The 15780-nt window shown below is 44.7% G+C and overlaps 1 protein-coding gene across 1 annotated transcript; it reads left to right on the top strand.

The window, feature by feature from the left end:
• Positions 1–1571: 1571 nt before the first annotated feature.
• SAYSD1 (SAYSVFN motif domain containing 1) lies at positions 1572–12452 on the top strand. Its single transcript, XM_061146619.1, has 2 exons — positions 1572–1888; positions 7100–12452. Exons 1-2 carry the CDS (start codon positions 1682–1684, stop codon positions 7466–7468), a joined length of 576 nt encoding a protein of 191 aa, XP_061002602.1. The 5' UTR covers positions 1572–1681; the 3' UTR covers positions 7469–12452.
• Positions 12453–15780: the final 3328 nt, after the last annotated feature.

The raw sequence follows: 15780 nt of genomic DNA, 5'->3' as shown, positions 1-15780 counted from the left end.
AACGCAGGGTAAAGTTTCAACTATGGCCTGTAAGGCCTTATATGAACTGACCATTGGTGTTCTGTGAGCCACCAGGGAAGTCTCAGTACCTGATATTACACTAAATATAAATACATGATTACTGCAACTGCCTTTCCATTTAGAATGTTAAACGCTAGGAAAACAATGGTTTGTTTCCTTTACCCCCAGGATCTCTGGTGACAGATACAGTGCTTGACACATAGAAAGTGAAAGTTGCTCAGTTGCGTTCAACTCTTTGCAACCCCATGAACTATGTAGTCAATGGAATTCTCCAGGCCAGGATACTGGAGTGGGTAGCCTTTCCCTTCTCCAGGGGATCTTCCCAACCCCGGGATCGAACCCAGGTCTCTAGCATTGTGGACAGATTCTTTACCAGCTGAGCTACCAGGGAAGCCCAAGAATACTTGAGTGGGCAGCCTATCCTTTCTCCAGGGGATCTTCCTGACTCAGGAATTGAACCAGGGTCTCCTGCATTGCAAGTGGATTCCTTACCAACTGAGCTATAATGGGAGCCCTTGATATATAGAGGGTTCTTGATAAACATTTGCTAAGAGTATGAAATACTCCAATTCTAGTTCATCTTGTTCCTTGACTCACACTCAAGAAGACCCAAGAAATATTTGAGTTCTCAATCATGTGAGTGTCACTTAGCTAGATGCTTCAGTTCAGTTCACTCAGTCATGTCCGACTCTTTGTGACCCCATGGACTGCAGCAGGAGGCTAGGCCTCCCTGTCCATCGCCAACTCCCAGAGTTTACTCAAGCTCATGTTCATTGAGTCAGTGATGCCACCCAAATATCTCATCATCTGTCTTCCCCTCCTCCTCCCGCCTTCAATCTTTCCCAGCATCAGAGTCTTTTCCAATGAGTCAGTTCTTCCCATCAGGTGGCCAAAGTATTGGAGTTTCAGCTTCAGCATCAGTCCTTCCGATGAATATTCAGGACTTATTTCCTTTAGGATGAACTGGTTGGCTCTCCTTGCAGTCCAAGGGACTCTCAAGAATCTTCTCGAACACCAAAGTTCAAAAGCATCAAAGCTAGATGCTTAGAGCTTTAAAAATCTAAACAGTCCCTGACTGGAACTGTGACTTTTTGGGAGAGTAGTGATTGGGCGAAGTCTGTACAACCTGCCTGCCAGTGAGCAGCGCTAACCCTCCAAAGTGCTAAGACTGGCAAACCGGTGAAAAGGAAAAGGGAAGGCTGTATCCTGCCTTCCTTCTGACATGAAAAGTCCCACAGATCATGGGCCTTTTTCAATGCCCTGGGACCACCTTCTCAATCTGGTGCTAACCTGTGGAGACGCTCCACCTGTTAGGGAGCTGAACCCCGACGTGAGAGAGCATTGCAGCGCTTAGCCTAGGGCAAAAGCTGGAAACAATGAAACAACCTTTACGTTTAGGTTCTTAACCATGTAGCTCGAGGACATGAACACTGCTCTTACACGTTTGGAGCGAACAATGAGCTGTAAACTGCTCACCGAACGTCACAAAGCCAGCGCACGCCCCACCGGCGCTCAGTGCCGCTAGCGCGCACGCGCAACAGAGAGCGCCGCCACGCAGGCGCACTGCAGCCCGGAACCCCAAAGTCGGCACGGGCTCCCCGCGGGCGAGCAGGCGGGCGCGCGCGCGCTTTTTGGGCGCGCGAAGAAGGGGGCGCGCGCCATGGAGCAGCGGTTAGCTGAGTTCCGGGCGGCCCGGAAGCGAGCCGGGCTGGTGGCTGAACCCAGCACTTCGAGCCAGCGTACACAAACCTCGGGAGAGAAGGCAGAAGCAGCTACGACTCCAAAAGCACCCTCAGGCTGGCTAAAACGGTTCCTGCTGTGGAAACCGAGGCCACCGAGAGCCCAGACCCAGCCCAGCCTCGCTCAGGTGAGAGGAGGAAGGCCTTACCCCTCGGGCACCTGCCTTCTGAAACGCCGACGTGGCCTCCGAGGCGCCTCTGTCGAGGCCCCGCCCCGGCGTCACGTGGTGGCCTGCAGGCCCCGCCCCCACGTCGTGGAAAGGCCCGGCCCAGGCCACGCCCCCCGGGCCTGGAGAAGCGGGTGGACAGAGGAGAGTCTATGAGGTCACAAAGAGCCAGACACGACTGAGGGGCTAGCACACTTTTGCTAGCAGAGAGGGGCTGCTGGCGCCTCCCGCCGGCTCGGCGGCGGGGCCTCGCGTTTCCTGCCCGCTCCTGTTCTGCCCTGAAGAGTGACTTTGACATTTTCTTTCCAGCCAGGGGCCCACGCAGCTTCGACTCCAGGCGGGAAGTTGAGGGCCTAGGGTCCCAGAAGAAATCACCTCTGCCCTTGCGTTATTCACAGCGAGTTGAGTGGTCGTTGTGGCTTTGGGAAACCTCTCCACAACTGTAGGGGGCCACAGCCCTCTGCTAATGGAGGGGGAAAGGTCTAATTGGATGCCTATGAGAAGTGGCAGTAACTAAAGCTTGATTTGATTTCGCATCTGGGTCACGTGCCCAAATAGCCTGCGCTTTCGAAATGGTGTTTGAATACAGAACGGGCAGAAGTGTGCTGACTGCCTGTGGTGGCCTGTGTTGTGTATCACTGTTGAAGTAGCGAAGCCTATTCAAGTTTAACAATGTTTAAGGTGAAAACCATAGATTAGTATGGCAGCTTTTTCAACCTGTTGTGTTAGTCGTTAAGTCGTGCCCGACTCTTTGCGATCTCATGGGCTGTAGCCCGTCAGGCTCCTCTGTTCATGGAATTCTCCATGCAAGAATACTGGAGTGGGTAGCCATTGCCTTCTTCAGGGGATCTTCCTGACCTAGGGATCCCACACAGGTCTCCTGCATTGCAGGCAGATTCTTTACTGTCTGAGCAACCAGGGAAGCCTCATTAGCTTTTGGTAATCTCTCATTCCTCTCTCTGTATCTTGGTTTTCACTCATGAGTAAAGTGGCAGGATGGCTTGAGTGTGAGATTGGAGCATGCTTGTGGGAACACAGGACAAAACATCAAGGGGAAATCTGTGAGCTGGTCTTTGTACCTCCTAAGTGCAATAAGTGCCAGCAATTCCTTTTGAAAAGTAAAATGTGCCTTACTCCTCTTAAAATTTCTTAAGTTCATCTATCATCGCACCACATCTGGTTATAAGGAATTTTTTTTTTTGGTAATCAAGGAGAACTTATTGTTACTTAGTTTGAATTAGATATTGTTCTCCAGGACACACAAGGTTCCTACTGACTTGCAGAAAGAGTGTGCAGGGTTCAGACAATCCATTTCCTTGCATACAGTTTGTCTCAGGATAACTTTATTGTGGATTAGAACTCACAGAGCACAGTTGCTTAGGATTTTAGAATCCATTTCCTCTACCCCTTTTCCTCTGCACAGTTACAAAACATCTAGCCTACACAATGAGTTTTTTACTTTATGTCTCATTTCCAAAGGAATATGAGATCACTGAGTTGGGTCTAGAGGAGCTGAGCTTGGAGAAAATTTCCATTATTAAAAACCCCAAAACTGATGGCCTGACAAAGGGGTGAGAGGCAATGCTGAACCTCCTCTGCTTCTTATCAGTTACTCTGTTTTTCATAAGGGACTTTGTCTAAAACACATTTTCATTTACTCAGTTATCATTCCTGAGTTTGCTCCGGTGTGAAATTATCATTAAATTGCTCCCCACCCCCACCCCTGCCAATTTCTGATCTATCTCTACCTAATAATTTGGGTGGCACATAGTGGCTTGTCCGAGATTTCTTTATCCTTCTATTTGTAATTGCTTCTTTTTGCTGGCCATTGATACGGAGGCGTCCACCTCCTCCTTCTCTCACTCTCGAATTTCGCTTGGGGAAAAGCATTTCCCCCAAATGAAATATTTCTTTCTACAGCAAGCTTCTACCACAGTGGGACAAAAATGCCTGTAACTTTTATTTTTTAATCCTGCCAAGCCCCTACCCCACCTCCATCTCCCTCCCCAGCCCCCCAGTGCACCATCTAGCTCCAGGGTCTATTGATCACACTTATCCTGCAACTCCTCCCTTCCAGACCTTGGCTCAGGTTGGCTTACTGCTCAAATGCCCTCTTTCTTTGGCATGACCTAGCCAGGCACAGGCTTTGCATCACCCCTTCAGATCCAGGAGTCATCTCTTAAGTTCTCCCTTTTCCCCACCAGCATTCTTTCACTCAGTCAGGTGCCCACTATGTTCCGTCTACTGTCCTGAGTCCCAGGAGACAGTGCAATAAAGACAAGGCCCTGCTCTCACAGAACTTGCTTTTGAGTTGAAAGAACAGAATGATGAATGCTACAAAAGGGAGGAAAATCCAGTGTGCTGTGATAGTGAATTGGGGTTGAGGGATGCAAGAGTGTCACTTTAAATTGGGAGGACAGGGAGGACCTCATAGAGGAAGTGACCTCACCATTTTTCTTAAGAAGGAGCCACTCTTGAGAAACCTGGGACAAGGACAAGGGCCCACGTAGTGGCATTTTTGCTAGGGTTTGTAGAAGAGGGAGCCAGCGAGGTGGTGTGAGGGGAAAGGGCTTTTCTCTCAGAGGAAACCACAGGTGCAAAGGCCCTGAGGTGGGAAGCACTTTGGTATACTGGGAATGGAAGTCCCTTCCCTAAACTGCACCATATGTGCTGACAAATACTTTCACACACAGCTTTTACAGTAGGAGGTGCACTGCTTGGAGACATCTCTGGAGCCTCCCTCTCCTTTCTTCCCTTTGCCAGTTTAACACCCCTACCCCTACCTCATCTCCTTCTAGCTCTCTAACCCTTCCCCTTAGCATTCCTCATGAAGGCCCCTGGTTAAGTAAAATGGGCTTTGAAGGGAGATCATCCTAGGATCCTGGACCAACCTCATCTCTGCTCGTCACCTGCTGTGACTTTAGGGGAGTTCCTTACATCTCAATGTCTCCTTACTATTATTATTAGTAAATTGGGACTAATAAGGCCTGTCTGCTGGGTTACAGGAGATCAGGCATCTTGAAGGCACTCAGTAAATGGTGGCCATAGCATTATTCTTATTAATGTTCCTTTAATAATAAAATAAATTCAGTTTACTGTGAATTTCAAGTGGTGCACATTCAAGATGTGTTCTATATCCATCAGTCCATCATTTCTCTCTGATCTCCTTGTCACCAGCCTCATCTCTACCTGGTTCTCTCTTATTGGGCCTCCTGCATGAGCTATTAACAATTTCCTTTTTCTTCTCTTGCAGCCCATTCTCTGCCTGGCATCCAGAGTAGTCTTAAATATTAATCGGATTGTACTTGTTCCCTGCTAAGATCATCAGTGATTTCCCTATTGTGCACACTGGTGGAATCTGAAAGGGACATTTATTTATTTAATGTATGTGGAGGGGGTGGGGAGTGTAGCTGATTATATGTCAAAGATCTACCTTTCCAATCTAATTGGAAAGGTAATAATTGCAACGCGTGCTAAGTCACTTCAGTCGTGTCTGACTCTTTGCAACCCTACGGACTGTAGCCCACCAGGCACCTCTGAATATGGGATTTTCCAGGCAAGAATATTGGAGTGGGTTGGCACTTTCTTCTCCAGGGGATCTTCACGACCCAGGGTTGATGCTAAAAAAAAAAAATCACAGATGACCTATATATTTTTGGAGATCAGATAACAATTTTGGTCCCTTTTAAATTGCCATGTGAAGAATAAGGGCTATAACTGAATAAATGAACTAAGTCTGCTCTGTGCGGAGAACTTACGTGTACAGTGCTGTTTGGCTCCGGAGACACCAAAAGATAATCAGCAACAGTATGGTGACCTCATGCAACAATCTAGGGACACATGTGATCTATATGAAAAGAGAGACACTTGAATGACAAATAGTTTGATACTCAGTGAGAAAGAGAGCCAATTAGAGCTCTGGGAGGCAGAGGGGCACCCTGCTTGATGGCCCCAGAGGTCAGGGTATACATAGTTCACCAGCCGTGCTTGCCTGGAGAGAGCAAGTTCCTGAGGAATGGAGAGGAATATTTCCGGCCACAGACGGGCAATGTCTTTGGGTTGTAAGACCAGAGGATTCACTTCTAGAGCAATAGATTGCGGATCATGTTGTTCAGGAAACTTTTTACAACATTATTTTACAAACTGCAAATCATGACTCATTAGTGGGTAGTGAAAAAAATTTTAAAGGTCTTATCCTAAATTAACTAAATGTAGTTTAAAAAATAGAATAGAAAATCAAAGCTTCGTATGTAATCAAAGTGTTGATATGTGAAGACTTTTTTCCCGATACACACACACATATATATACACCATATATATTTTGGGGGGGGGAGGGGTTTGCAGTACAAAATGTATTTTTTATTGTGGGTCATACCCAAAAAATTTAGAAAATACTGGATTGGAGACCCCCAAAAGCTCCTTCAATACCTCTGTCTCCCATTACACCCAGCACAGGGGTCTATGTTCCGGCACTTCTGTCTTTTGAGTGAATGCAAGGCCTTGGATTCCAGCCCAAGGAGTTTAAAATTTAACTGGTAGGCAGTAAAAACGTGTCAAAGGTTTGTGAGCAGGAGGTTGACGGGTGTTGTGGCAGATTTATTTAGCAGCTGTACATGGGGTGGCATGGGGAGAGACGGGTTAGAAGGAGGAGAGTCCAGTTAGGAGACCCTGGGGCCGTGTAGGATGGTCACAGGGGATGGAAAGGTTGTGGCTATAACTATGATTTTTTTTTTTAAAGTGTAGAATAGTCCTCATTTTAGAATCATGCCACTCAACAAAATTTTAGCTCGTCTAATCAAATCAACAGACATATATTGATTCTGTGTGGGAAGTGTGTGCCCGGCTGCCGCCTGATCAATTACAGGGAGTTGCTGAAGGGGCTGCATTAGCTCCTGTTAGCAGCAGACTAATCTGGTGAAATGTCTGCCTCAGACGGGAATCCACCTGAACGCCGTGAGGTTTTCAGCAAGTCACATCTCACTGATCGGTTTTGATTCAGAGCAGGATGCATGAGAGCTCTTTGGAGATAGTTGTCTTAGAGAGCAGGACAAGAAAACAGACACCAGTGAGGGGAAGCCTTCCCACGCAAGGACAGCTGCCTCTCCAGATGGGTTTTGGTCCTCCCGGCCCCACTGCCCTTTATTCTTTCTTTGGTTTGTTCTTGTGTCCTAGGGAGCAGCTGGGCCTGGGGGCCGCGAGTCACAGCCACCACGGAGTCCAGCCGAAGCCCCACCACCGCCACGGCCGCAGCCGCCCCTGGCCCCCCGGGACCGGTCTCTCCTGACCAGCGTCACCTTGTTGAAGGTGCTCCTCTGGTTGGTCCTGCTGGGGCTGTTCGTGGAACTGGAATTTGGCCTGGCCTATTTTGTCCTGTCCCTGTTCTACTGGATGTATGTGGGGACGCGAGGCCCCGAGGAGAAGACGCAGGGAGAGAAAAGCGCCTACTCCGTGTTCAACCCGGGCTGCGAGGCCATCCAGGGAAGCCTGACTGCCGAGCAGCTGGAACGCGAGCTGCACCTGAGGCCTCTGCCGCGGAGATAGGACCGGACCGGCGGCGGGCCCCCCGGGCCTCGCACCCCCTGGCTTTGACTGAGAGCAGCTTGCGGGTCATGTCTGTGACCCCACAATTCCCCACTTCCCCTGACCTCCTGCGACAGTTTTATCTCAGAACTTCTTTTTCATTGTGGTGAAACTCCTGGAAAGACACTCACTGTGGGTCTGATGCAATTTATAAAAATTACACACTCAAGACAGGAGACCTCTTTGTCTCTTTATTTGAGAGGCGATTCTTAGAACACTAGGAGGGCTTTGGGGAGATAACTGTTGAAAATATTGAGCTGTTTGAGGTAATGGTTTGGTACATCAGAGCTATGTGTTAAAAGTAAATATTCTCTTTAAGTTTTTTTTTTAGAATTAGTTACAGTAAGTCCCCTGCATACATAAACCTCTGTTCCAAGAGTGCATTTGTAAGTCCAGTTTGTTCCAAGTCCAACACAGTTAGCCTAGGTACCCAACTAACCCATTTGGCTATATAGTACTGTACTTTATTAGGTTTGTAATACTTTTCACACAAATAATACATAAAAAATAAAACATTTTTCATCTTACAGTACAGTAAGAAAAAGTACAATAAGTACAGTGAGAAAGTACTTGAAAAGTACAGTAGTATGGCCCAACAGCTGATATACAGGGGCTGGCATCAAGTGAACGGGAAAGAGGCGTCACAGACTGGAGGAGAGAGGAGTGGGCGACGGCAGAGCTGAAGGATCATCAGCAATAGGAGATGGAGGGCAAGCTGCAATGTCCCTCACGCCTGACGTTGATGTCACAGGTTCTGGTTCCTTGCTGGATTCAATTCCATCTATCCTCTTGAAAACACAGCCTAGTGGTGTCTGAGTAGTAGCTCTTTTTTTTCTCGCCATAATGACCTGGCAGCACTGGATTGCATTCTGAATGGCTGCTGCAGACTTTGTGAACTCTTCTGCATTCAGGTCCGGTGCCTCAAAAACTTAACAGGGCCTCTCCGGGAAAACCCCTCTACTATTTCCTGTATCATGGAGCTCTTCAGTTCTTCAGTTACTTCTTCCGCTTGTCTCTCTTGGTGCTTTCTCTGGGCCTCCAGCTCCAGATCTTCATTAGTCAATTCTTCATGTTGCACATCAAGGAGTTCAGTGCAGTTGCCCTCTTGCAGATCTAGCTTGAAATAAAGAGACTCCACTCCTGTGCTTGTACAATACAATACACAGAAGCACAAACACTTGTAGAGAATGCACACACATGGCAATATACACCAGACACGTGAAGTGACTTACGAGACCAGACGTGCAAATACATCCTCACGTCTTTGAAAGTTCACAACTTGAAGGTTCGTATGTAGGAGACTTACTATAATTAATTTTTAATTGACACATATTTGACTTACACTGTTATTAATAGTTTCAATTGTACAGCAAGGTGACTCAGTTCTTGTCTGGACTCCCCTGTCCAGGCAAGAATACTGGAGTGGGTTGCCATACCCTCCTCTTTGCTGCTGGTGCTGCTAAGTCGCTTGTACAACAAAGTGACTCAGTTACATATATATGTGCATGCATGCATGCTAGGTCACTTCATTATGTCCAACTCTTTGCGACTCTATGGACCCTCTGGACTCTATGTAACCCTCCAGGCTCCCCTGTCCAGGCAAGAATACTGGAGTGGGTTGCCATACCCTCCTCCAGGGGATCTTCCTGACCCAGGGATCTAACCTGCATCTCTTATGTCTCCTGCATTGGCAGATGGGTTCTTTTTATTACTAGCACCACCTGCTGCTGCTGCTGCTGCTAAGTCACTTCAGTCGTGTCCAACTGTGTGCGACCCCATAGACGGCAGCCCACCAGGCTCCGCCGTCCCTGGGACTCTCCAGGCAAGAACACTGGAGTGGGTTGCTATTTCCTTCTCCAATGCATGAAAGTGAAAGTGAAGTCACTCAGTTGTGTCCGACTCTTAGCGACCCCATGTACTGCAGCCTACCAGGCTCCTCCATCCATGGGATTTTCCAGACAAGAGTACTGGAGTGGGTTGCCATTGCCTTCTCCAAGCACCACCTAGGAAGCCTATATATATAGTCTTTTTCAGATTCCTTTCCCATATAGGTTATTACAAAATATTGACTATAGTTCTCTGCTCTGTACAGTAGGTCCTTATTGATTATCTATTTTATGTGTAGTAATATGTATCTGCTAATCCAAAATTCCTTTTTCCCTCCCCCCCACTTTCCCCTTTTAACCATAAATTTGTTTCCTATGGCTATGAGTCTATTTGTTTTCTAAATAAGTTCATTTGTATTGTTTTTAAGACTACACATATAAGTGATATTGTATATTTGTCTCTCTCTATCTGGCTTACTTCACTTAGTATGATAATCTCTAGGTCCATCCATATTGCTGCAAATGGCATTATTTTGTTCTTTTTATGGCTGAGTAATATTCCATTTTATGCATGTACTACATCTTCTTTATTCATTTGTCAATGGACATTTACACTGCTTCCTTGTCTTGACTATTGGAAATAGTGCTGCAATGGACATTGGTGCCCATGTATCTTTCCAAATTATGATTTTCCCTGGATATATGCCTAGGAGTGGGATTGCAGGATCATATGGTAACTCTGTTTCTAGTTTTTTAAGGAACCTCCATATTATTCTCTGTAGTGGCTGTACCGATTTACATTTCCCCCAACATTGTAAGAGGGTTCCCATTTCTCTACACCCTCTCTAACATTTATTGTCTGTAGACTTTTTGATGATGGCCATTCTGACTGGTGTGAGGTGATACCTCAGTATAGTTTTGATTTGCGTTTCTCTAATAATGAGCAGTGTTGAACATCTTTTCATGTGTCTTTTGGCCATCTGTATGTCTTCTTTGGAGAAATGTCATTTTAGATTTTCTGCCCCTTTTTTGTTTTTTGTTTTTAATATTGAGCTGTTTGCATATTTTGGAGGGTAATCCTTTGTCAGTTGCATCATCCACGAATAGCTTCTCCCATTCTGGATGTTGTCTTTTCATTTTGTCTATTGTTCCCTTTGCTATGCAAAAGCTTTTAAATTTAATTGGGTCCTATTTGTTTTTATTTCCATTACTCTAGGAGGTGGATCCAAAAAGATATTGCTGCAGTTTATATCAAAGAGTATCCTGCCTGTGTTTTCTTTTAGGAGTTTTATAGTATCTGGTCTTACATTTAGGTCTTTAATCCATTTTGAGTTTATTTTTATGTATGGTGTTAGAGAATGTTCTAATTTCATTCTTTACAGGTAGCTCTCCAGTTTTCCCAGAACCACTTATTGAAGAAACTGTCTTTTTTCTCTTATATAGTCTTGCTCCTTTGTCATAGGTTAACTGACTGTAGGTGTGTGGATTTATTTATAGGCTTTCTATCCTGTTTCATTGATCTATACTTATTTTTGTGTGTGTGCCAGTACCATACTGGTTTTTAAATATTGTTTATTTACTTTATTTTCGGTGGCACTGCGTCTTTGCTGCTGCTCACGGGCCTTCTTCAGTTGCAGCTAGCAGGGCTAACCTCTAGCTGCGGTGTGCAGACTTCTCATTGCAGTGGTTTCTCTTGTGGAATACAGGCTCTGGGTGTGTGGGCTTCAGCAGTTGTGCTGTGTACGCTCAGTAGTTGCAACTCATGAGCTCTAGAGAGCTGTCTCCGTAGTTGAGGCACACAGGCCCAGCTGTCCCACAGCGTATGGGATCTTCCTGGACCAGAGATTGAACCCATGCCTCCTGCATTGGCAGGTGGATTCTTTACCACTGAGCTACCAAGGAAGACCTACCATACTATTTTGGTTACTGTAGTTTTATAGTATAGTCTGAAGACAGGGGAGCCTTATTCCTCTACTTTTACTTTCCTTTCTTAAGATTGCTTTGGCTATTTGGGGTCTTTTTTGTTTCCACACAAATTGTAAACTTTTTTGTTCTAATTCTGTGAAAAATGCTATTGGTAATTTTGATAGGCATTGCACTGAATCTGTAGATTACTTTGCATAGTAAAATCATTTTTGACAGTATTGATTCTTCCAGTCCAAAAACAGTGTCTCTGTACATTTGTTTGTGTCATCTTTGATTTCTTTGATCATTTTCTTAAAGTTTTCTGAGTACAAGTCTTTCATCTCCTTAGGTAGGTTTATTCTGAGGTATTTTGTACTCATTGATGTGATGATATATGGGATTGCTGCCTTAATTTCTCCTTGTGATCTTTCATTGTCAGAGAATAAGAATGCAGGAGATTTCTGTGCATTTATCCTGTATCTTTACCAGGTTCATTGATGAGCACTAGTAGTTTTCTGGTAGTGTCTTTCGGATTTTCTATGTAGAGTATCATGTCATCTGCAAACAGTAATTGTTTCTTTTTCAGTTTGGATTCCGTTTATCTCTTTTTCTTCTCTGTTTGCCCTCTCTTCCTGCTCTGTTGGTTGTTTGGCCTGAGATGTTTCAGCACTGGAGCCTACAGGCTTTTGGTTGGGGCCAGGTCTTGGTGCCAAAATGGTGACCTCCGAGAGAGCTCATACCGATGAATATTCCCTGGTGGAAACCACCAGAGTCCCTGTACCCACAGTAAGCCACGGCTGCCCCATCCTCACTCCACCTCCTCAGGAGACCCTCCAAGACCAACAGGTGGCTCTGGCCCAGGCTCCTATGACATCACTGCCTTTGCCCTGGGTTCTAGCACGAGATACTGTGTGCACTCTCGAAGAGTGGAGTCCCTGTTTCACCCAGTCCGTGGACTCCTACAACAAGCCCCACTGGCCTTCAAAGCCAGATGGTCTGGGGGCTCCTCCTCATGGTACTTGACCTTTAGACTGGGGAGCCTGGCGTGGGACTCAGAGCTTTCACTCCTGTGGGAGAACTTCCGTGATATATTTATTCTCCAGTTTGCAGGTTGCCCACTTGCAGAGTGTGGGATTTGATTATATTGCCAATACACCCCTTCTCATGGTTTCTTCTTTGTGTCTTTGGATATAAAATATCTTTTTTTTGGTAGATTCCAGTCTTTTTTTGTTTTTTTTTGTGGGGGGTGGGGGGTGGGGCATCCTTCCCTGATAGCTCAGTTTGGAAAGAATCTACCTGCAATGCAGGAGACCTCAGTTTGATTCCTGGATCAGGATGATCCCCTGGAGAAGGGATAGGCTACACACTCCAGTATTTTTGGGCTTCCCTGGTGGCTCAGCTGGTAAAGAATCTGCCTGCAATGCGGGAGACCTGGGTTCGATCCCAGGGTTGGGAAGATCCCCTGGAGAAGGGAAAGGCTATCCCCTCCAGTATTCTGTCCTGGAGAATCCCACAAACTGTATAGTCCATGGGGTTGCAAAGAGTCAGACACCACTGAGTGACTTTCAGTCTTTTTGATTGATAATTGTTCAGCAGTTGTGAGTTTGGTGTACTTGTAAGAGGAGGTGAGCTCAAGACCTTCCTACTCTGCCACTGTGTCTCTAAGTCCTTTCATATCATTTTTATAGCATTTTGCCCCTGAAAAGTTGAAGTTGGAAATTTTGGGATTTTTCTTGTTTTGGGTTTTCCTGCCCCTCCCCTTTCTCGTGTCTTGCCTTTTGGTTATTAATGCTGTTGAAACATCTGCTTCTCACAAACAGACTCCCATTTGCCCATCACTATTTATCGTACTCCTCAGTTATTCTACCTCCACGCAGTGAAGGGAGATTAGAGAAGACAGTGTTCTAAGTGACAGGTGTGGGGAGAGACTTCACAAAATCAAAAATACTGGTAGATTTGATAAGTGGCTATTAATGATGAATCCAGCAAGAAAAGATTCTTGAGTATGTACAAAAGGAAGCTCTCGAAGTGAAACTCCTGACTTACTGGCTGCTTGGGTTGTTTCTTATATTCTAAAGACTCTAGAGTGAGTGATGACTTTGACTGTGGGCCTCTGGTGAGAAATTATGTAAATCGTGGTAATCAGCCATGCTCTGTGTTCTGGCCTTTTCCAGGGCGAACTTACAGCCGGGGCTCATTAAAATTGGGCAAAGCAAACCATTGAATACTTTTTTTTTTTAACACAAATCATACTGATTAGTAAGAGGACTCAAGCTTGAAAGCAATAGTTTTTTCCAAACTTCAGATTTTAAGAAATTAAAGTCTTCTTGGTAGGTTCTCAACTTCAGAATTTAGTTATTCTTATTGTGAAAGTAATTTTTTTTTAATTTTTATTATTATTATTATTATTTTTGTCATACATTGATATGAATCAGCCATAGATTTACAGGTATTCCCCATCCCGATCCCCCCTCCCACTTCCCTCTCCACCCGATTCCTCTGGGTCTTCCCAGTGCACCAGGTCCGAGCACTTGTCTCATGCATCCCACCTGGGCTGGTGATCTGTTTCACCATAGATAGTATACATGCTGTTCTTTTGAAATATCCCACCCTCACATTCTCCCACAGAGTTCAAAAGTCTGTTCTGTACTTCTGTGTCTCTTTTTCTGTTTTGCATATAGGGTTATCATTACCATCTTTCTAAATTCCATATATATGTGTTAGTATGCTGTAATGTTCTTTATCTTTCTGGCTTACTTCACTCTGTATAAGGGGCTCCAGTTTCATCCATCTCATTAGGACTGGTTCAAATGAATTCTTTTTAACGGCTGAGTAATATTCCATGGTGTATATGTACCACAGCTTCCTTATCCATTCATCTGCTGTTGGGCATCTAGGTTGCTTCCATGTCCTGGCTATTATAAACAGTGCTGCGATGAACATTGGGGTGCACGTGTCTCTTTCAGATCTGGTTTCCTCAGTGTGTATGCCCAGAAGTGGGATTGCTGGGTCATATGGCAGTTCTATTTCCAGTTTTTTAAGAAATCTCCACACTGTTTTCCATAGCGGCTGTACTAGTTTGCATTCCCACCAACAGTGTAAGAGGGTTCCCTTTTCTCCACACCCTCTCCAGCATTTATTGCTTGTAGACTTTTGGATAGCAGCCATCCTGACTGGCGTGTAATGGTACCTCATTGTGGTTTTGATTTGCATTTCTCTAATAATGAGTGATGTGGAGCATCTTTTCATGTGTTTGTTAGCCATCTGTATGTCTTCTTTGGAGAAATGTCTGTTTAGTTCTTTGGCCCATTTTTTGATTGGGTCATTTAATTTTTCTGGAATTGAGCTTCAGGAGTTGCTTGTATATTTTTGAGATTAATCCTTTGTCTGTTTCTTCATTTGCTATTATTTTCTCCCAATCTGAGGGCTGTCTTTTCAGCTTACTTATAGTTTCCTTTGTAGTGCAAAAGCTTTTAAGTTTCATTAGGTCCCATTTGTTTATTTTTGCTTTTATTTCCAATATTCTGGGAGGTGGGTCATAGAGGATCTTGCTGTGATTTATGTCGGAGAGTGTTTTGCCTATGTTCTCCTCTAGGAGTTTTATAGTTTTTGGTCTTACATTTAGATCTTTAATCCATTTTGAGTTTATTTTTGTGTATGGTGTTAGAAAGTGTTCTAGTTTCATTCTTTTACAAGTGGTTGACCAGTTATCCCAGCACCACTTGTTAAAGAGGTTGTCTTTTTTCCATTGTATATCCTTGCCTCCTTTGTCAAAGATAAGGTGTCCATAGGTCCGTGGATTTATCTCTGGGCTTTCTATTCTGTTCCATTGATCTATATTTCTGTCTTTGTGCCAGTACCATACTGTCTTGATGACTGTGGCTTTGTAGTAGAGTCTGAAGTCAGGCAGGTTGATTCCTCCAGTTCCATTCTTCTTTCTCAAGGAAAGTAATTTTAATATCTAGGTGTTACTAAATAATGGAGATCTGTGGGTTGTTTTTTTTTTTTTTTTTTGATGTGGACCATTTTTAGAGTGTTTATTGAATTCATTACAATACTGCTTCTGTTTTATGTTTTGGTGTTTTGGCCATGAGGCATGTGGGAATCTTAGCACCCCAACCAGGAGTTGAACCCACACCCTCTGCATTGGAAGGATAAGTCTTAAACACTTGACTATCAAGGAAGTCCTGGAGGTCTGTTTTCTTTTTTTAATTCTTGCCTGATTTACTTCCAGCAAAATCCTAGTTTAAATTAAACTTTTATTCATTGAATGCCAACACTCTACTAGGTACCTGCAATAGAATAATGAAAAAAGCAGGCATTTTCCCAGTTCTTAGAGCATAGAGTCTAACTGGAAATGGGGTAGTGGACAAAATAAAACAAGCAAGGCCAATAATCGAGTGAGATAAGTTTTAGTTGTAGGAGTGTGGAGCAGATATTCTTATGAATCACACTTAGTGGACAATTATCCTCATGTGTTATGTTCAGTAGGTCCTTTTTGATTATCTATTTGATATATATTTGGCTTCCCAGGTGGCTCAG

Source organism: Dama dama, chromosome 7 (assembly GCF_033118175.1).
Source record: "Dama dama isolate Ldn47 chromosome 7, ASM3311817v1, whole genome shotgun sequence".
NCBI lineage: Eukaryota > Metazoa > Chordata > Mammalia > Artiodactyla > Cervidae > Dama > Dama dama.
The sequence above is the reverse complement of the archived record's forward strand: the minus strand, read 5'-3'. Positions and strand labels throughout refer to the sequence as shown.

Bases quoted from the DNA above. Each gene is read 5' to 3' on its own strand.
- SAYSD1 (XM_061146619.1), top strand. From the start codon at position 1,682: ATGGAGCAGCGGTTAGCTGAGTTCCGGGCGGCCCGGAAGCGAGCCGGG. The intron at 1,889-7,099 runs GTGAGAGGAGGA...CTTGTGTCCTAG, and splicing joins CCCAGCCCAGCCTCGCTCAG to GGAGCAGCTGGGCCTGGGGG.